Here is a 23180-nt window from a genome sequence, read left to right on the forward strand (position 1 = left end):
TGGGAATAGAGCAATGACTGTTTTCAAGTTTATGAAGTGAGATTTCTTCAACGTAGATTTTCTCTAGTTAAACATTAATAATGATTTAGGAATAGAGAAATGACTCTGTTTTGAAGTTTATGAAGTGACAAAACAAGTTGTATATATTTGAGAAATTTAAAACAACGAATTTAACAGAATAACGGATGGAAATTGGATGTAGAAAAAAATGAGTGGAAATTTTTGTTTGGAAACCGAGATTTAATATAAAAACATGTTTATATAGCTGAAGCTGACACATTTATTGTACATTTAAAATATCATGAACTTTGAAAACACTTGAAGGACAATTATTTGGATTTGATTGAGTGAACTTTCATTATTGTTAATCACGTTGTACATATAACAATAATCTGAAATTGCCCTGATGTGTCGATTCTAATTTAACAGAGCTTCATCCTGATTTGTTGGCTCGTGAGTCTTGATGAAATAATATTTATTAATGTTTTTCAGAACGGAACATTTGATATTTTAATTTCCAATTTATAATGAAAAGTCCTTCTCAGAGCCACGAGGAAAACTTAATTTTCAAAGTAATGTAATCATATTTAATATATTTCCTTCACTTAGATAGAGGCATGCACATAGAGTAGAGGACATCAGACAAAATAATTTAGTATGAAACTAATAAAAAGTCAGGTATGAGTCACTTCCTAGTGTGTAACCTGGATCCGCTGATATTATGTAACCTAACGTTTTGCAGTTTTCCACACTATTGATTAATGTCATGTAGCTAATAATTAACTGCATGGATTGATAGTGAGAAGTTCTCGCTTGCGTGCATGGTCTTTGCGTTTTGTGCTCATTAGACATTATCAGCTCGGCCTAGATTCTCACCGTGTTCATAATCATGTTAAGTCGTCGAATTCGATCAACTTGGTTTTATTAAACTTCCTTTATCATGGACATTACGTTAGACACTAGCGAAAACGATACGCACTTGTGTCACGTAAAAAATGTATGCAACTGAAATATACTGCTAACAATGTAAACACGTCATATAATTTCTAATATTTCAATGCTTTGACGTAAACTCTTTGTAATATACTATATGCACCAGTAGCTTAGTACACTTTCATCGTATCTTGTGTATATTTTCCTTCGATTAAGCTTATTAAAAGCTGGTACTAGGCCGTTCACAGATATAAATAACGCCAAAACTCGAGGAAATTTGGATTTTTTGACTGTATTTTAATTTTTTGAATACATGTTTGATTTTGATAATCGAGACATTGTCATAAGTACATTTTGTTCACACATAATCATGGATTCGAGCTGGTCGAATCGCTTTTGATTATGTATGATGTTTTCTCAAAATACTAATATTTGGTCGATCTGCTTTCTCAAAATACTAATATTTGGTCGATCTGGACTAGCACTCACCTAAATTTTAAAGATGCAGTAGTTTGCTTCTGCCCAAGAATCTGTAGATTTAGTTTGATCAAGGCTTTCTTTTCAATCTTTGTCATTTTAATATTCTTTGAATGGCAAAATTTTTGTTGCAGGGGATCTAGTACATAAACGAAATTATGTTCAAGTGAATCAAATTTGGAAATCTGTGTGCAAAAAAAAAAAGAATTCTTGAACGATGGTTCAGCAACAGTAGAGTTTCAGAGTATTTGCTCGGTGATCCAAAAGATGATTAAGATCAGCTGCAAGATGAACAAATAATGTATCTTGTCTTGGAAAACAACGGACCTGAACTGAACCTCTAAATTTTGATCAAGTAGGAATCGCCTAGCTAAGATCATATCGCTCTCAAAACATTATAGCTCACGGATGCCTACATATTTTTACACGGATATAATTCCTAATACCAGAGTGGATATGAAAAATTATTCGCACGAGCTCCATTTTAAACCGACTTTGCTCTCAGCGGTACGAAATGCCAGTCAAGTTTTACTTCTATTGTTACTAAACTCGACGGGTGTAAACGCCAGCAATACTTCAATCAGCTTCAATGAAACTCACTATGAATACAATGGAACTTGGAGTTGGTTGCCGCACCTCAACCTGACCGGGAACAGAGGAGGTGGAGTTATTCATCAGACCCCTCAGGATTCCAGCAAAGTCCCACTGGACGATGCAGCTTGGGTGCTCACAGCCACGTTCATCATCTTTACAATGCAGTCAGGTGAGAATGCTTTACATTCAAATACAAATGTTACCCGGAATTTGCTGATAATTATTCCTTCAATGACTATCCATGACAAAAATCTTTGTTGCTACTTGAGGTCATATACTGGTTTGAAACGGGGTTGACAGTGCTTAATATTTTTAAAAATTGGCGTGAGAAATGCTTTTTAACTTATAATAAAGTTTGCTTCAGCTTAGCGCTTCAAGGAGACCGATTGTCATAATTGTTGTAATTTCATCAATAAACTTACACCTTAATCCCCATGTGAAAAAATATAAAATGCTATTCAATTATATTACTGTTCAAATTTTTTTTAGACGACTTCATGTACATTATATTTTACGTCGAAATTTTGAAGTTTATGGATTATTGTTCTTGAATGCATGTTCTCCACAGGATTTGGGCTGCTGGAGGGAGGTTGCGTGTCCATCAAGAACGAGACCAACATCATGGTGAAGAATGTGGTTGACGTCGTGCTAGGAGGCATCACATACTGGATGTTTGGGTATGGCTTGTCTTTTGGAACGGCGCGGGGATCAAATCCTCTCTTTGGTTGGGGGAGCTTTTTCCTGAACGCTGATGAAGATACCATGGGCGATGTTTACACGACCTTCTTCTTCCAGCTCTCATTCGCCACGACAGCCACCACTGTCGTATCCGGAGCTATAGCTGAGAGGTAACTTCATTATTTTATACACTCTGCATAAATAATATATTGGCACCTGCTATGGGTACATAAAATAATATATTACTATAAGATAGCAGAATAAGCTTATTTAAACACGAGTGGTTAATGACCAGAGATATCATTGATTTAAATTTTCAGGATCGAACAATATTCTTCAGTGGACGTTGGTTGATAAAAATTCATATGGGCATAATATGAATAATATGAATAAAAATAATATATGGGCATATGCGCCAGCTGTATAGTGGGACCGGCGGCGAGTGTGAATTTTCATTTTATCATAAAAAGATATGAACTACAACTCGGTTTTAAAATGTGAATTACTTCTAATGAAACAATTTCGGGCAGCAGAAAATCAATTAAGGTCCTCAAAACGAGGCCATTTCAAGATATTTACATAGATTTGAATTGAGTCCTTCCCCCCTCCAGATAATTATTTATATCTTTTTTTAATTCCAATTCGAAATTGAAGCTGATCGGCGAATTTGGATAGTATAAATTTTTCACCCCGCTTGGGTCGCTACGATCACTCGGACGCTCCTCTTCCTATGGGGTCGCCCACCACCGCCATCTTGGGCATGTTTATGCTCTGGTGGGGCTGGCTGGGCTTCAATTGCGGCAGGTGATTTTTATTGATTTATTTGTCTTCTAAATTGAGAAAACGTCTGCTGAATGCTGGGTTGGCAAGCAGAAGGAGTCAGATATAATTTTTTTTCAATATTCATGCCTGTATACCGCCGACAGTCTTCATTTTTCAGTCCTGTAACTGAGAGCACTATTGTCCCTGAGGGTTCAAAAAAAAAAAAATAATGCATCAAAAGTTTAGAATTTTCAATGGTAGTTTTTGATTGATTCTTGACTTGTTGACTGTTGAATCACTTAAGTAATTAAGTGTAAAATTGATTAATGAAAAAATGTCCATGGCTTTCTGCCGGCGACATTTTATATTATAAATTTGTATTCTTTTCTCAGTTTACTCTACATTTGGAGTGTTAAAAAGAACTGTATTTTTGTTCTTTAATATTTTGAACGCATCTCACACACGTGACAAGTAATTACTATTAGAGTTGTCAAAAATATTATTAGTTTTTTCATCGGTCATTCAAATTTTATTGCCGATTCCTGTCTCTTCCTCACTTGCGGTTTTCAAAAAAAATAATACATTATTGAAAATATAATGTACATTGATTCAATCTCATTCACGATCTATAGTGAATCATTAACTTTAATTAACCATTTCTCTAAAAATTTAAAATTGTAATAACTTTATTAAAATTTTGAATGTGATGCAAAAAACAGAATTTTTGAATGCAAAAAAACAGAATTTCTGATAGCGAAAATATCATACTTAGTTAGTTAAAAATTAAAGTTCTAAACAGGAAATAAATTTTTGCAGCACGTTTGGGATCAGAGGTCACAAATGGAAGTATGCAGCGCGCACGGCAGTCACGACAATTCAGGCCAGCATCGGTGGTGGCCTGATGGGCATGAGCATCTCATGGTTCAAGAACAGACAACTCGAAATTGGCGACGTAGTTAACAGTATCCTCGGAGCTTTGGTTTCAATTACAGGTGAATGAAACACGAGGTTTCACGAGGTTTTTATGTTCGTGTAATAGAAAATTTGAATTAATTTGGTTCTAATGCTTGTTGTTCGTTGATCAAATGCCCATCCCAGGTGGGGATTTGTGAGTATTTATTATTGCAATTTCCCTTGGTTACCAAAATATTGTGCCTTAATTTTTGTATTCATCTACATTCCCTGTTTAATTTTAATATATAATATTTTAATATATTTAATAATATATAAAAATAATTTTCAAATATATTTTTGTATTCACTTAAGCTGGTTGCGCTCTGTTCACGACATTCGAAGCCCTGTTGGTGGGTATGGTTGGGGGAGCCATAGCCGTGCTCACTATGCCTCTTGTGGACAAAATTCACGTGGATGATCCTGTCGGAGCGACGTCCGTTCATGGTGAGGGTACAATTGCTGGCTTCAGTTAACCATAATATTTTTTAACCGTTGTATAGTTTTCTTGCAGATTTGCGAGGGAGTTTCACAATTTCTAGCACATTTTCAATAGAGAGCGTTTTCAAATTCGAATGATTTAGTGAGAGATACGGAATTCTTTAAAGTCATCTTAAAATATCAGTTTAACTGTCCAATAAATTTCATCGTACATAGTTACCGTTTGAAAATATATACCCAGGTTTTACATATCATTAGAGAAAATAACAATAGTTGTGTTAATCTAATATTTCGACGCGGTAGTCAAGATAAATCACTTGACTTGCTGTCATTTTGCGGATACCGCAGGCTTATGCGGGATATGGGCGATGCTTGCCATCGGGCTCTTCGTGAAAGCTGATACTCTTCTTGGCATGACACATGGTCGCTCCGGGCTCTTCCGAGGTGAATATAATATATAATCATAGCGATAATTCCCGCTCGAATAAATACCATAGAATGAACTGCCTAATGATTGGCCAATCCGATATCACATGGTCAGTGGTGACGTATGCGATATTTCGTCATAAGGTGGGGTGGCCCAGTGGTTACAGTTCAGAGTACCAGGATTGGAGCAGAGAGGCGCGGGTTCGATCCCAGCTCTGTGCGCCAGTTTCTGGTCAGAGTCGGCAAGGAGGCCGGGCGGTTAAGCAATGAAAATTTGAAGCAGTGAGTTGTGAGTTCAAGCCCGCAACAAGCTGTGGATGTTCTGCGATGTTAAGAATCGGCGACAGGCCTACGGCCTAATAAACACTGAAACCGCTATATAACAGCCGTAATGTACACACACTATACGCCTGCTGATTAAGCTCTAATATGGAACTGCTGATAACTCAGAAATTCCGTGCGCAGAAAGCAGACTTAACTAAGGTTTGATGAAATGCATGTTGGCGAAAACCTAGAGGCTCTCATTGCTGAGCATGTGACGAGGTCTCGAGTTAAGCTGCGAGGTTTGAGCAGTGATGAATTAGAGGATCATATGATACGTGCGCAATTTCTTACAATATATAAAATTTTGTCCTCCACGATTATGTCGTCAAGTTTTCCATTTCAGTATCTTTGAGTCGCTTTAAGGACATTGGTAAAGAAGTTGTGCTGTCTTCAAATTTGCCTAGCCTAGAGTTAGTTCACATCTTCCTGCCATCTTTCTCGATCTGTTACGCTGTATTGAAATCTAGTAAGTCATTTAATTTTTATTTTATTTTCATTTCAAAACATTGTGTCCGTGATTTTTCACTTGACCCTCGGCGACTCATTCAGGATTTGTTGTGCATGCCAACCAAATCATGTGGAGAAATTACTTTGGATTTCATTGCAGGAGGAGGATTTTACTTACTCGGTATCCAGGCCCTGGCTTGTGTCGTTGTTATGCTGTGGTCGACGTCAGTTACCTTCATCTTGCTCAAGGTATAATTTTCTTTGTTATAGGATTTGTTTAAGCTGGAAACCTTGAAGCTAGAAAATTTCATAGTAAAAATTACATGGGAATCATTTTCCCCAAGTAACTATTACTATATATGTAATGGTTCAAAATTTAGTCTGAATGAAAATAAACGATTGTTTTATATTGCAAGTTGATCGACAAGCTGATGGTACCAATCCGGATGAGCGAGTGGGAGGAGCTTGTGGGTGCCGACTTTGCGGAGCACGGCTTCAGGAGGAGAGGTGCAGGCATCACCCGAGCCACTTCCGTGCTCGGCTTCCAGCACCACGGCCACGACTACTCCACCATACCCGTGCAGGGGGACAACCCTTGTGAGCTATACTTAATACGAGTGGCTTTTGTAAAGGCAACTTTCGAGAGCCTGAATGGATTGAAATTATGAACTTTCTTTATTCTGCTATTAATTTCTTTTGGCGATCTGCTCGACTACACTCAATATAGCGTCCTATTGTCAACCTAGACGATGTTCACAGGAAATTGCTTTTGTATTTAAGATATTTGAGTTGCTCATATTGAAAGTATTGTATTTAAAGACTTGTATTTAAAGTATTGAAGCAAACGACTTGTATTTAGAGTATTGAAGCAAAACGATTCTTATAACTAGAGATACTTCACATGTATTCCATGTAGTTGAAGCCTGCAGGTCAACTTCAGGCTCGGAAATATAGCCGTTAATGTTATACGCTGGTGTAACGAACGGTTTTGCGCAAAGTTAAGATATTTAAGGCGAATGCCTAGAGATGCTTATTCTTTTGTCATTCTATCTAAAGATAACAAAAATATATTTATTTAGATCCAGTAGACAATTTTCGCCTCATTCTCAGGCCACGTCTCGGTGCTACAAAGGCTGGAGGACCTCCAGTCTCGAAGGGGGTCGACACTCTCCGGGGCGCTCGCTCAAGTAACACGGCTGCACGCAGTTACCAGAAAAATCAAAGACCGCTTCGTGAGGAAACAGGGAGCCAAGACTGAAGATAGCCTGACTGCCAACTTCATCCAAGACACAGACGAGAACGCTGTAGAATCCTTACCATCTTCTGCCAGAAGTAACAGAAGAATCGGAACTGCTCGAACGTCACCAATGTCTGCGGGTGCGGCGCGTCGAGCTTGGTTTGTAGATGATTGATTTCGTGCAGAAAAGAAAGATATCACATCATCAAATAATTTAAAATTCATCCTAATTACAACAAACGTAATTCTAATCCTAACATCCTAGTTACATCCTAATTGCAACAAACGTAATTACTTCGTCCATATGTGAAAATCTTCAAGCCAATGTTTTATTTTCGAGCGAAATTTGCTACCTGCGCCTATAAATTTCATCCTAATTAGAAAACACAATTTAACTATCACAAATCTGTAAAATTTCAGTGGATGGTCGAAGTAAAATGATTGTGAAGACGTCCTAAAAAAATTAAGGTTGAGAACTGAATGCAAAATCCCAGCCATGACGAATGTGGGAAAGTCTATAAATTTTGCAAGATTCTCAATAATATAGCAGAGACAGACGTAGGTGCGAATTGTAAAAATGGAATTTTTAGTCAGGTTCAATAGTTCAAGAAATACAAGCCAGATTTTCGTAAATCAATCAAATAAAACCATTGACTGAGCCACTTAGCATATAATCATAAAATAATTAAAATTGAAATCATTCGTTTGTTGCAGATGTACTTGTAATCAGTTTTTAAATAATTATTATTTAATGAATTAATAATTAGAACATTATATTAGTGTAGTTAACTTTTGGACTGTTAATGAAAACGGATTTTAGCTATTGCAATTTTTCGATAAAATAGTATTGTATTGAGCTGCTATTGTTTTATCTGTTAAATTTGAGAGTTGCACTCATGCGATGCCTGGTCTCATATATAATACAAGACCATCAACTGCTAGGAAAACCAGGGGCCGGCGTTGCTGTTTTGCTGATGAAGCCTTGCTATGCTCGACGATCCCAGGCTTGCATACACAATTTTTAGAGAGTTCAATGAGAGAGTTTTTAGAGAGTTCGATGTAGTATAAATTCTTGTACGTCCCTGCACACTATTCCTCTATAAAATAAGAATATTTGGAATGTGGTTGAAGTGATATTTTCAATATTTGTGGGTTTTTTGATTTACAGCACCGTGCGCTTGATGCGCATTATTTTCACCTACAAGCACAATCTTAAATGTCTCGTACCGAAGAATATACATATATAATCAAACCATAATAAACAAGAGCACAGTAGCATTTTTCATAATATATAATTCAATTTGATGTTTTTATTCTTCCTTTTCCCTTACAATTGTCCTTTTCTCTTCTTCATTTTATTTACAATTTTTGCAAATGAATTGTACTTACACGCAATGAAATGAACTCTACTTATTCATGTTGATGATCGATCGAAATTTTCCTCAATGCTACGATTGAACATGAATAATTTGCAAAATGTTTGAATTTTTGTGAATTATAGGATTTTTTTAATAAAAGATGCAAAGAAAATTATCGAATCTATTTACCGATGAAAGTTACAATAAATTATTACAATTATCCTGTACATGCTTGCTAAATTGATTCAATTGAATGTTGGGGAGAATAATTTCTACAGCTACTGTCTAGATAGTCATGGATATTATTCGGTGTCATCTAAACGAACAAAATGAATCTATTAATTTTTTTGTGATATGATAAATATTCGTACTGGAGGTTGATCAATTTCTCTGGTTCAGGTAAAAGCGTATCATGATAAAAAATTGGCTCCAGGTGAGACGATAATTGCTAAATTAGCAATTATTGTCTATAAGAATTCCTAAATTCTTGAATCGCATCAGAGTACACAGTACAAAATACTAAAATCATGCTAAGAACTGATGAAATGACTCTTAGGGAATGTCCATATTAGCAGGTGAGTATCGTAGGTGAAAATAGTAGTTTTTAATTTAACTAGACAACTGGGGTATAAAAAATACAAAAAAATATAACTCAGTACTCACTGCAGTGAGTGACAGAGAGCGCATTTTCTCGTCGACGAAAACGTTATGTCACGGAGAGACGGACAGACAGACGGACATGACGAGCATTGTAGCGCCTTTTTAGAGCATTTTTTCATTTATGAAAAAAATTGCATTTTTGTGCTCACTATGTCCGTCTGTCCGTCCGTTCGTCTGTCTGTCCGTTCGTGACTTCATGTTTTCGTCAACGAGAAAATGTGCTCTCTGTCACTCACTGCAGTGAGTACCTGAGTTATATTTTTTCTATAAATGAGAAAATGCGCTAAAAAACGAAAAATTAGTCGGCACTATAATTTTTATCATATTAGCTTCGCATCCACATATTCCATGATATAATAATTTCTACATAAATATTAGATGTTGCAATTTACATTGATTATTGTTTGCATCGATGTGAAACACGTAACCTTTGAATTCAAATTGTTATACAATTTGAATCTGTTTTGGATTTCTTCAACCGTTCTCTGATTTTTATCATATTAGCTTCGCATCCACATATTCCATGATATAATAATTTCTACATAAATATTAGATGTTGCAATTTACATTGATTATTGTTTGCATTTAATTTTTCACGTTATATGCGTTGAATTTATGCCTCGGGGAAAAAATTACTTAAAGCAGTGAAATGTATGTATTACATCAGTGAATTATATTATTAATGCATTTTTCACTATTTTTCAAATTATTTATTCCATACCTAAAATTATTATGAAGGAAAAACAAGTCTTTTCAATCAAGTCCAATTTATTTTATCCGATCCATGCATGAAGTGCAAAGTGTAACGAACTACGAGTATATTCCCCGTTGATGGAAAATTGATTTGAAGCCTCAAAACTTTCCTTTCTACTATGACAAAAAGAAGTATTAATTTTACTGCTATTTTTCGTGCATGTTCAATCATGTTATGATGCTAAAAATAAAGTTCATGTATATGTCCTTCAAATCTAAACCTTTCAAAGATTTCTCATGTGAAAGGTCAGAACTGAAACCCTATAACTGGAGCCGCTTTCAAAAGTCGTGTCTGAAGAGCGCTTAATCAAAAACATGTTTTGAGCCATTCGGTCTCCTCGTCATTTAACCTTTTATGTTGACGCCTCAGGACATTCAGAAAGAGACTGAAAAACAACAATTTCGCAGCCAACCTGGAAGTCTCTCATTTGACTTTTATCTGCGAACGAGACATGTTGTTTGTGTGTTGCTGTCTCTTGTTGCATCAAGAGACGCTTCATGTAGAAATATAAGCAACAATTTTATTAACGATTGATTGCAGTATAACGACTGATTAAAATGGTTGGTGTCCTAGGGGGTTCTCTCATTAATGGAAATCTTCCAAATGGATGTATGAAAATTATTCTGTAGAATTTTTGCTATTGTTTTTGAGCCATTGAGACGTTTTGCCAATATTTAATTTGGATTTACGGTAATGAATACCAGAATTAAAACATTTCAAAATTAATTGTTAACCAAAATTTCTGGTTAGACTTTGTTTCTGCAGAGATTTCTCATTTAATATATTGAAAAATAGTAGGACACTCGATCAGGAACACAGTGATTATTTGATATGTTTGCACATTGACTTCCTGTTGTTGTTATACGCGAAAGAAAATATTTTAATGAATTGTACAGTTAATGTTAGATAATTATTAATGTTTTTAACTATCATGGTGATTAAATTTTACAATTGCTCAGACTATCGAAGAGCTCATCTCAATATTAATGAGTGATATTATTGTTATTATTTGCCATTTTCTGATACTATTTGTACTGTCGCTATTTATCAAAGTTTCATCTGCCTTGATCAGTATATAACAACTTCTCCAAGATGTTACTTTATATTTGAAGTTGTTATTTAGACACTTGTAACATGTTTATTGGTATTTTCCACACGAACTTATTTTGAATTTATTTGGAAAATGGAAACTAAGCACTCGAAATTTATCCAGTTATTTACTTAGGAATTTTTACTCTCCTTCTTAGTTCCTCTCAACTTCACGCGTTGACAATCGGACTTTCTTCCTAGATCAATTTCATAGAAGTTATGGAGTCAATTACTCAGTTTATAAAAATTAAAAAGATTGTATCAAATTGAGAAATTTTAACGCAAATTAGTAGCTACAGAGTACAATTGAATTCGATTGCTGCACTCAAATCGGTGTGTATTGCTTCTGTAAGGTATATAAGAAACAATGGAGGATAACTTCGATGACGAATACTTGAATTTCAATTGCATCTACTGTGATAATTTGACTGGGACGTTAGGTTACCAAGACAACCAAAGTACCTGGTGGCAACAAACCAACGTTACCGGTAACCGTGGTGGTGGAGTCATCAACCAGGACCCAGATATTGACATCGACACCATCACGAGAGACGATGCAGCATGGATACTAACGGCAACTTTTATTATCTTCACCATGCAGTCAGGTGCTCATTACTATGTACTTCTTAGCGAAGTAAATTTGCAAAGTGTTTGGTGTATTTAGACTATTGAAATTTCGAAGTTTTGGTGGTTTAATAAACCGCTTGGAGTATTTTAAATTTTGCTCCATTGAAATAAGGCTTTCTTACATCCGGACTTTCGAACTTTAGGTTTTGGCTTGCTGGAGGCAGGCTGCGTGTCCATGAAGAACGAAACCAACATCATGACAAAGAATTTGGTAGACGTTGTCTTGGGCGGCCTTACCTACTGGATGTTTGGTTATGGTTTATCGTTTGGAACTGATGCATGGTCGAACCCCTTCTGCGGCTGGGGAAAGTTTTTCTTGAATCCTGATGAAGACAAAATGGGAGAAGAATATACGACCTTTTTCTTCCAGCTGTCTTTTGCAACAACTGCTACGACAATCGTTTCAGGAGCTGTAGCAGAGAGGTAAAAGTTTACAGGAGTCTTTCGATTAAACTGAAATAAATTTGTTGGAGCTTTTTTCAAAGCTTTTGAACTAAGAAAATTTTCAGTTGCAGGACCGAGGCGTACTCTAAATGAAACGTTTGCAATTTGGTCTGCAATATTTTATTTGATAGAACAACTACTGTTCGAGTCACATAGAAATTCCTCGTGATCTTAAACTGTTATTGCGTTCATGTTGAATTATTCAATGATGTGTGTGTTCCCTCTATCATATAAATCTCTTAAAATACAAAGGGCTTCTGTTACAGGTTCAATTTCGTGGCGTACGTTGTGTTCAGCGCAGTGAACACCGTCGTGTACTGCATACCAGCGGGGTGGCTGTGGTCTAAACGCGGGTTCCTCTACCAGATGGGAGTGATCGACGTCGCTGGTTCCTGCGCGGTCCACATCTGTGGAGGAGTTTCAGGTACACAAAATTTTTGGGGGAGTTTGGGGAATATTATTTATTTAGAGAGTTTTATGTAAACAAATCATTTGAGGAATTTTAGGCAGACAAGATTTTTTGTAGAGTTTCACGTAAACGTATTATCTGAGGACTCTTAGGCAAACTAGATTTTTATTAGAGTTTCATGTAAACAAATTATTTGTGGAATTTTAGGCACACAAGATTTTTTGGAATTTCATGTCAACAAATCGTTAGGGGAGTATTAGGCACACAAACTATTTGGGTTGTTTCATGTAAATAAATTATTTGAGTTCCATGTACCCAGTAATTATTTGGGGAGTTTCGGGAACGCGAATTCACAAATCAACATATCAAATATAAATGTCTGTAGCTAAGTAGACAATGAATCAGTTGATGCATTAGGGATGCATTAGGCATCTTACTTCACGAAGCTGACGGGAGCAATATATTGAATTCTGATCGGCACAACAAAATTCTTCATAATAAGTAATTCGTTTCAAATAGGGTAATGAAAAAGGTTTAGATCATCGAAAGGTTTAGATCATCGTTCTATTACAATCAAATGGAAATAAACTGTCGATTACAAAATTTTAGAAAAAATCGTCAAAACTTTACTGAAGGTATTCATAATTCGGCTAATGCAAGGCTTTTCTTAAATCTGAAATTATAATTTTTTAGATTCGGCTTAACTATAACACCCTGATTATCTGAATAATTGGTACTGAGCAGCTGGGGTAAAATCGGGCAATTATTTATATATTAATTAAATTCATTTGCATTATTATCTGCATTAAACTTAATGCATATTGACTGCATTAATTAATTAAACTAACTCGATATTTTCAGCAGTGAACTAAGTCGGTGTAGACAGCNCTGTCTCTTATACACATCTAGATGTGTATAAGAGACAGGTTCATATCGTCAGCATCACATTCAGTTCATATCGTCAGCATTACATTCAGTTCATATCGTCAGCATCACATTCAGTTCATATCGTCAGCATCACATTCAGTTCATATCGTCAGCATTCAGTTTATATCGTCAGCATCACATTCAGTTGATATCGTCAGCATCACATTCAGTTCATACCGTCAGCATCACATTCAGTTCATATCGCCAGCATCACATTCAGTTCATGTCGTCAGCATCACATTCAGTAGATATAGTCAGCATCACATTCAGTTCAAATCGTCAGCATCACATTCAGTTCATATCGTCAACAGGACAGCAGCTCATTCAATACATATTGTCAGCATCACATTCAGCTTATATCGTCAGCATCACATTCAGTTTATATCGTCAGCATCACATTCAGTTGATATCGTCAGCATCACATTCAGTTGATATCGTCAGCACTGGTCGCTGCGTACCTCGTTGGTCCGCGGCTGGGGAGGTTCGACCGCGGGGATGAGATGATGCAGATGGGGTCGCCCACCACCGCCATCTTGGGCATGTTTATGCTCTGGTGGGGCTGGCTGGGCTTTAACTGCGGCAGGTGAGACAAAGGGAAATATTTTACATGAAATTTAAGAAGAATAATTTTGCAATAATTGTTTTGAGAACAATTTCGTTCGCGTCAAACTACGTTACAAAATTTATTCCATCGAATAAGATATTCATTACATTGATTGTTTTTTTAATTTTGTCGTATTATAGTAATGTTAATTATTTGTATCATATTTATTATATTAATATTTTTGTAGGTATGAAAGTTTCTTAAACAGAGCTAAAAACTAACACACCAAGAATCATCATAATCTTCCAAGTTCAACGGCCCTTAATTAGGAGCTATAGCTGAGAGGTAACTTCATTATTTTATACACTCTGCATAAATAATATATTGGCACCTGCTATGGGTACATAAAATAATATATTACTATAAGATAGCAGAATAAGCTTATTTAAACACGAGTGGTTAATGACCAGAGATATCATTGATTTAAATTTTCAGGATCGAACAATATTCTTCAGTGGACGTTGGTTGATAAAAATTCATATGGGCATAATATGAATAATATGAATAAAAATAATATATGGGCATATGCGCCAGCTGTATAGTGGGACCGGCGGCGAGTGTGAATTTTCATTTTATCATAAAAAGATATGAACTACAACTCGGTTTTAAAATGTGAATTACTTCTAATGAAACAATTTCGGGCAGCAGAAAATCAATTAAGGTCCTCAAAACGAGGCCATTTCAAGATATTTACATAGATTTGAATTGAGTCCTTCCCCCCTCCAGATAATTATTTATATCTTTTTTTAATTCCAATTCGAAATTGAAGCTGATCGGCGAATTTGGATAGTATAAATTTTTCCTCACTGTACCAGGCAATCATGTGTAGTAATCTCCCGTCGAGAAGATAAATATTGAATAAAATGTACAAGACATTTTCTTTTTCGCTCACCAGGTTCAATTTCGTGGCGTACGTAATCTTCAGCGCAGTGAACACCGTCGTGTACTGCATACCAGCGGGATGGCTGTGGGCAGAGCGAGGGTTCCTCTACCAGATGGGCGTCATCGACATAGCAGGATCATGCGGCGTCCATCTTTGTGGAGGAGCATCTGGTCAGAGAGTTTCTTCGCAGTGAAAATTTGCAGACGCGGCAGCTTCTGATTTGGATTATTAGAAGCTGGGGCGATTCTAAATTTTGTTAGGGTTATTGGGATCATTGAGTGGCTGATATAGTGGAATTGTTAAAAGAATATTCTGTTTTAGCTGGAGTGGACATAAAATATTTCTACAGAATGTTCAATATTTATTGTAGGAATTAATTTCATATTAGGTATATTAGTAAATGTTCTTAGGTAACGTAACGGATGAAACGTAATACTTAATCTTTATAGTTCTTTAAAATGAAAAAAATAATAAAAATTTATATATTGAGGGTAGAGCCTTTCATTTAGTTTAGTTTGATTAGAAATAAGGTAATTTTTCATTGAGAACTTTTTTAGAGTTTGAAACCTTGAAACTTCAAAAATAGAAGTTTGAACTCGACAAATAGAACGACGGTACATTGGACTGTACAGGAACATTGCACATTCTTCAACTACTCCTTCAATTTAGTCTCATTCCTGCAGCCATCCACATAGCTCCTCGTACATTCATCTGCTTCACTTTCACACCCTGAAGTCGCTCAGTGATCAGCGGTACGCTTCGCATGAATTTACAATAATTTAATTTGTTGACAATTTAAGACTTGCTAGCCTTACTACTGTCCCAATTACTAGACAGCTAAAGAAACTGAATTCTAAATAATTTACAAACAAAATTGGCGTTCTTCTTACTCAAACTTGTAAAATTATAAATATACGAAACTCAGTTTCTGAGCTACGTAAAGCGGGTCTAGTAAAAGAAATTTGATAGGACTTGAAGGCCCCATCGTTTAATTTGTAACTAATGTGGGTCCTTTTCCATGCATCTCTACCTAACCTTTGATTCTAATTGAAGAATATTCAGTAGCTTTTCGTTTCAATTCTCTATGCATTTTAAATTATAAATAACTTTTGTTACTCAGGGATATAATAGTGGTGCGGTCGCTGATTAACTGGCCAGGGTTGGTCTGTCGCTGATTTCAGACATTGAAAAATATGAACAGCTAGCTTTGGTATCGAACCCGAAACTCGTTGCTGCAATCTGGCTGCGTTTTACCAATCATCCGTACCTGATTTTCGACCACAAATTTCACAACCCCCTTCATGTATTGAACAACTAATTCATTACCCAAGTTTAGTGTTCTTAACATTTAGGTGAACCAGAATTTATCTACAACTCCAGCATTGAGTTCACTTTTAATTCAAACCAAAATTCAAATATTATTTCTAATTTCGTGAACACTCGTAAATTTGTTCGCGTTTGCAACAACAAATATTTATCAAATAACTTTACAAATATTGATATTTTTGCGCTAAGATTACCAATAGATACTCATAATTACTTCATCTTCAAATCCAGCTTTCCTGGCTGCCGTAATGGTGGGGCCCCGCTTGGGTCGCTACGATCACTCGGACGCTCCTCTTCCTATGGGGTCGCCCACCACCGCCATCTTGGGCATGTTTATGCTCTGGTGGGGCTGGCTGGGCTTCAATTGCGGCAGGTGAGACAAAGGGAAATATTTTACATGAAATTTAAGAAGAATAATTTTGCAATAATTGTTTTGAGAACAATTTCGTTCGCGTCAAACTACGTTACAAAATTTATTCCATCGAATAAGATATTCATTACATTGATTGTTTTTTTAATTTTGTCGTATTATAGTAATGTTAATTATTTGTATCATATTTATTATATTAATATTTTTGTAGGTATGAAAGTTTCTTAAACAGAGCTAAAAACTAACACACCAAGAATCATCATAATCTTCCAAGTTCAACGGCCCTTAATTCTTATTTCTTTTTCTTGTAGTTAGCATGAAAGTTTGATATCCTGAAACTTAGTTCTCAGGGGGATGCATAAAACAAAATTTTTAGTAGTGAAAATATCATACATAGTTAGTTAAAAATTAAAGTTCTAAACACGAGAAATTTTTACAGCACGTTTGGTATACGAGGCCACAAATGGAAATATGCAGCGCGCACGGCTGTCACGACACTGCAGTCCAGCATCGGTGGCGGCCTAACAGGCATGTCCATCTCGTGGTTCAAGAATAAAAAACTCTACGTAGCCGACGTCATCAGCAGCATCCTCGGGTCTTTGGTTTCTATCACAGGTCAGTTGATTAGAACAGAGATTGTGTAGAGTTGATGTGCACAACTCTCGTCCGAACCTTTACGTGCCTTCGGAAGCCGATGTATACTATAGCAATACGTCACGTTTAGTATCTGTTTTATCGGCATCAGACTAAGTTATCCAGATCTTGCTCTATCTGCGTTGTCAGTATACGTGCCGTGCAACTTATTGTGTTTCACTACCAGCTGTGCTCTCGTGGGTTGCTCGTACAGAGATGCACAGATGATGGACTGCCGCTCTGGCAGTATCATGAGTTATTGACGTGCGAGTATTTCAATAATTTCTTTGAAACATAAACTCCGTGAAAAAATATAGCTCAGTACTCACTGCAGTGAGTGACAGAGAGCGTATTTTCTCGTTGACGAAAATGTGGTCATGGATGGACGAACGGACAGACGGACAGACAGACGGACAGGCAGATGGACAGACAGACAGACGGACGGACATAACGAGCACAATAGCACCTTTTTTCCATAAATGAGAAAATGCGCTAAAAACTAGTAAAATGTTTAAAAGTTATTGTTATATCTTTCTTCAAGTATTTGTCCATAGTGACCAACCAATCCAAAACTTAACTTCAAAAACATTAAAATAACTATAACTACAAGCTAAAAATTTAAAAGCAAAGAATAGTCCACAAAAATTCATATCTTTATAGAAAACGTTTCGGAGTCCAGCTCCATCGTCAGTTCGTTTTTCTTCGTCACTATTCTTTGCTTTTAAATTTTTAGTCAACTTGCAATATAAGCAAATAAGTGACCTTAATACTTTAACTACAAGCTAATAAACAGGCGGTTGTTCACTCTACACGTCCTTTGAAGCCCTATTGATTGGCATGGTGGGAGGTACGATCGCAGTTCTAGCGACGCCTCTTATTGCAAAAGCCGGGCTTGATGATCCTGTTGGTGCGGTCGCCGTGCATGGTAAGTGAGGCTACCGTAATAAAATTAAAATTTTGTTATGAATTTATTAAAATTAACTTAAGGAAGTTGCTAATATCAATCTCATTTGTTTTATTTTTTATTTATTATTATTTCAAAAGCTTTGATGTTCGTGGTCGTTGAGACTTTTATGACGCTTGGTGTAAGGTTGTATGTGGGGTTTGAATGTGTATGGGGTTTGAATATGTGTTTGTTGGGTTGCTTGTGTGTTTGAATCCCGGCACCGCAAATTTATAGGGGCTGATCAGGTTGCCATGGACGGAACCTATCGTGTCGGGATATTACCTGTTCCTGAAAATGTATGGGGAAATAGAGCGGCATTGCAAAACTGAGAGGAGTATATTGGATAAAGTTTAATTATAGTCCTTAAATTAAGAAGTGAAAATTTAAAGGATATAAATTTTTTCATATTGTATTTTGACACATGAGCCAAATGACAATTCTACCTACTATGTGTGATGTGAGTTTAAACGCTTCTTCCTTTAGTTAGCAAATATTAGGTTAATTACTGTCAATCCGGGATAAGGGAGTGCAGGATTGAGGGTTACGGACTTCTAAAATTGCTGCGGTTTATCAATTCAGGTATTTACGACGGGCTGATCTGCAGGTATTGCATAAATAGAAAGAAATATTGAAAATAATTCATACTTTGTGTTGTCTAACCTGGCAATACTGTATGGTATGTCATGTATGGTATGTAACTCATTAAACTGTCGTTGCTCAGAGACAAAATTTTCCGTGAGAAAGTCCTGAACCAAAAATGTTGATGTGTGTACCATCCCAGTGCTTGCTTTTGGAATGAACTTCAGAGATATCAACTTCTTATACGAGCTGATGAGGTACTATGTAGTCATGATACCAAGTTTCAAACACCACGATGCATTATTTGATGTGGAATTTATATAATTTTTACTTGCTGTTGGTGTACAATTAGCACACATCTCACATTAAATCTAAACAAATATATTTCTTGAATAATGATAAATTATATTCTCAACATGATTCGTAAATAGTGCAAACTGAATATAATCGAAAAATTCACTCATAAATCGTATAATTTGGTTTCTTAGCTTCGTTTGAAGTCATTCGTTGGAGACTCGAACGCATATAAAATTAATAATTGATTTTCAATAATAATTTGTGTTCCTTTAAGATCTACATCGCTGTATGATGAGTCTGATCAATTAGTGGAAGACAATGCCGTTCACATGTACATAGTACTCGATTGAAAAAAAATTTAATATTCATTTAATTTCCAGGTTTGTGTGGTCTGTGGGGTATGTTGAGTATAGGTCTATTCGTCAAGGCATGGACTTGTTCGAGGTGATACAGAATTTCCATATACGTTCAGTTTGAATGAGAATCATATTGATGGTGATTATTATATTTGTAATGTAAACTATAAAGAAAAGTTATGAATGAACTCATTTCTAAGTTATGATTATGCGCTTAAGCTAATTTTCTTGTTATTCTCGATCTGAATTCAGCTTAAGTATTGAGCCGCATCGACTTTCATTATTACAAAAAGTCCCTGCATGAAATTAATATATTTTTATATATTTTTATATCCTTGACAAGCACAACTACATCATTCCTCGTTATCGATGATGAAAATTAAATGCAATTCAGAACAATTACTATCCTCAGCATTACTGAACTCCTTGAAATGGTAATTTATGTAAACAATTATTACGTTCAGAGAATACGGTTAGTATTACGTCAGTGTTTATTGTTCGCGTTCACTCAGGAGGAGGTTTCTACTTGCTGGGCGTACAGGCACTCTCCTGCCTTGTGGTGGCTCTTTGGTCAGGTTCAGTGACATTTGTTATACTAAAGGTGAGTGTTATGTACATCTTCATGGCGAATTTCTGAACCTAAATTAATTTTTGCAATATACACTTTTACTTTTTGAATTTCAGTAGCGAGCTTCTCAATATAACTGTGTGTAAATTAAAATCATGTATATGTAATGCAAGTATTTAACTCTATAACTTTACAACTCTTTAATGAAATAATTCAACACACAGACCGTTTGTCTTATTGTTTTTTTGTATCGATTTATTTCTTTTACTTTCTCAGAGTATTTGATATCAACCTGGGAAAATTTTTAGCATTTTTGTTCCGAATAAGATCTAGATTTTCCCTTATTTTGTTTTCATGAATATTTCTTTCAAACACTTTCACATTCTTTCTTTCTTAACTTCGGTGTATCACATTTTTATAAAATTGTAATCTAACGTTCTAAAAATTCGAGTGTTTATTATTGTCACTGCAACTTATTACAAAATCTGTAAACGCATCAATTAATAGTGTACAAATACAAAAACATTTCTAGTGAGCTATAGAAATGTTTTTGATGTTCATGATAGAGACATTTCCACTGTCCTAAATTCAAGTTTCAAGTCTACATTTAATATAATTTTCATTTGTACATATTACAAGTCCACATTTATTATAACTTTCATTTGCATATATGACAAGTACACATTTAATATAACTTTCATTCATTTGCATATATGACAAGTCCACATTTAATAAAATCTTCATTTGTATATATGACAAGTCCACATTTAATAAAATCTTTATTTGTATATATGACAAGTCCACATTTATTTTAATTTTAATTTGTATATGTGAAAAGTGCACATTAAATATAATTTTCATTTGCATATATGATAATAAACTGACAACTTTATCATCACCACCCCGTTATGTTTGATTCGCCAGAGCATCGACAAGTTTATCGTGTCGATCCGCATGAGCGAGTGGGAGGAGCTTGTGGGTGCCGACTTCGCTGAGCATGGAATCCGGAGGAAAGACGTGGGCATCACTCGGGCCACCTCCGTGCTGGGCATGCGGCCTGAACAAGTGGAGAACCCGGTGCTTCCTGTGCTTGGTGACAACCCTTGTGAGTGTTACACTGTACTGTTGTGTTAATATGTCGAATCCTGCTCCTGAGCTAGCGATTATATACTGATTATGTATATATTATGTACCTACTGATTAGAGCTAGCGGCTCTAATCGTTGTGCAATGTACACTGTAATGGTTATCTCCTGTGCTTGGAGACAACCCTTGTGAGTGATACACTGAACTGTTGTGTTAATATGTCGAATCCTACTCATGAGCTAGCGATTATATAATGATTATGTATGTATTGTGTACCTACTGATTAGAGCTAGCGGCTCTAATCGTTGTGCAATGTATACTGTAAGGGTTATCTCCTGTGCTTGGAGATAACCCTTGTGAGTGTTACACTGTACTGTTGTGTTAATATGTCGAATCCTACTCCTGAGCTAGCGATTATATACTGATTATGTATGTATTATGTACCTACTGATTAGAGCTAGCGGCTCTAATCGTTGTGCAATGTACAATGTAAGGGTTATCTCTTGTGATTGAAGATAACCCTGGTGAGTGATACACTGTACATTACCAAAGTGGCTGGTCTTTATCAGTACTCAAATTAGGTTAGTGTCTGGTACAGACAATAACATTTTTGAAAGTGAACCATGCATCGGCAGATTGTAAACTTTTGCATGGACCTGGAGTGAAAGCCCATCCTATGCATATCATGGTTACAAATGTGCTGTCAGCAGCAATACTTCATTTGCCCTTATCAAAACACTTCTCTGACTCAACACTGCGCTAGAAAACACGGTGCGACACCAGAGTTATTTATTGTGTTTTTACTTCAACTTTTTACACGTACCGTAACCTCACTGTCAACAGTACACTGTAATGTTCTAAATTTGCAGTCAGGACTTTCACACTGCTGGCCCCATAGTAATAAACCCTTGATTATTCTACCGTCGCACATAACTTTTCTACGCCTTCTGCATAATAGAGAGTGCGATTCTGACCTGATTTGAATACATTTAGCTATGAATGCGGTTTTCCATGAAACTGGATTGTTTTTTTAACACGTCTTCCACGAGCTTTAGTTACGCACGTACGAACTTGTCGACGTCTATTCATTCAAAAATCTTTGTTGCCGGGCTTTGTGCTTGCGAGGCAAGTTCAAGTAATGGCTGTTTAGTGGAGCTCTTTGTTGTAAGGCAGTTTCTATCGAAAATCATTTAGGTTCACGGCATGGTGTGCTAACGATATGTTTTAATTTGGCAGACACTCCACGTTTTGTGTGCTACTTTTCACTTCTTTCAATGTTTAAACTTGGAATTAAACTCTATATAACATGTTCTAGAGTACTTGTAAATTTTGTTAGTAGGTTTTAGCTTCGAACAGGCAACCATTTCCTGTTCCTGACAAGTCACGTAAGCGGCATTTTCTGTGTCGACGTCTCATCTGAAGGTTACTTTTATTCTGGGCAATATATATGGGTATACGATGTGACTTTTTTACACGCTATAATAGAGCATCGAAGTTTATTTTGAGCTATGGGCAAATAAAATTTGATTTAAAACAAATGATACATGTTTGGAATAACATAAACTTTGATTTAAAACAAATAACACATGCATAATAATTATCTCATTCGAGTCTTTTAGACCACCAGAATATATTGACCCGGCTCAAGCGACTCAAGCGGCGTAAAGTATCTGATCTGGAGGTCGACAAGACAACTCCGGTGTATCGCATCGCGGAGCTGCCCGGCGAGAGCGGTCTGAGCTCAGCGGCTGGGACGAGTGCTACATCTAACGAACGAAGGGTGGCACCATGTACACCCTAAGAACAGATGTTCTTCGCATGAATTGTACTATTAACTACACTATACAATGTACAATAGTACTTATTCTACAATTGTACAACGTACAATAGTACTTATTCTACCATTGTACAATGTAGAATAAATGATGTTAACCGTTACAATGTAGTATAGTACTTATTGTACTATTGTACAACGTACATTTTCATTATTTAAGT

At 36.0% G+C, this 23180-nt stretch overlaps 2 protein-coding genes across 2 annotated transcripts; both read left to right on the forward strand.

Moving 5' to 3' along the window:
- The first annotated feature begins 13 nt into the window (after nucleotides 1-13).
- On the forward strand, nucleotides 14-7445 carry LOC108664671 (putative ammonium transporter 3). Its single transcript, XM_047884769.1, has 10 exons — nucleotides 14-36; nucleotides 1980-2173; nucleotides 2573-2852; nucleotides 3358-3486; nucleotides 4261-4436; nucleotides 4711-4842; nucleotides 5185-5280; nucleotides 6194-6282; nucleotides 6450-6630; nucleotides 7144-7445. The coding sequence occupies exons 1-10, from the start codon at nucleotides 14-16 to the stop codon at nucleotides 7443-7445; spliced, it is 1602 nt and encodes a 533-aa protein (XP_047740725.1).
- A 4053-nt stretch (nucleotides 7446-11498) lies between these two features.
- Nucleotides 11499-22986, forward strand: LOC108664672 (putative ammonium transporter 3). Its single transcript, XM_047884770.1, has 10 exons — nucleotides 11499-11736; nucleotides 11902-12181; nucleotides 15038-15195; nucleotides 16583-16724; nucleotides 17161-17336; nucleotides 18148-18279; nucleotides 19557-19613; nucleotides 20021-20133; nucleotides 21025-21205; nucleotides 22805-22986. Exons 1-10 carry the CDS (start codon nucleotides 11499-11501, stop codon nucleotides 22984-22986), a joined length of 1659 nt encoding a protein of 552 aa, XP_047740726.1.
- Nucleotides 22987-23180: the final 194 nt, after the last annotated feature.

This window comes from Hyalella azteca, unplaced genomic scaffold (genome assembly GCF_000764305.2).
Source record: "Hyalella azteca isolate HAZT.00-mixed unplaced genomic scaffold, Hazt_2.0.2 contig16144, whole genome shotgun sequence".
Classification (NCBI taxonomy): domain Eukaryota; kingdom Metazoa; phylum Arthropoda; class Malacostraca; order Amphipoda; family Hyalellidae; genus Hyalella; species Hyalella azteca.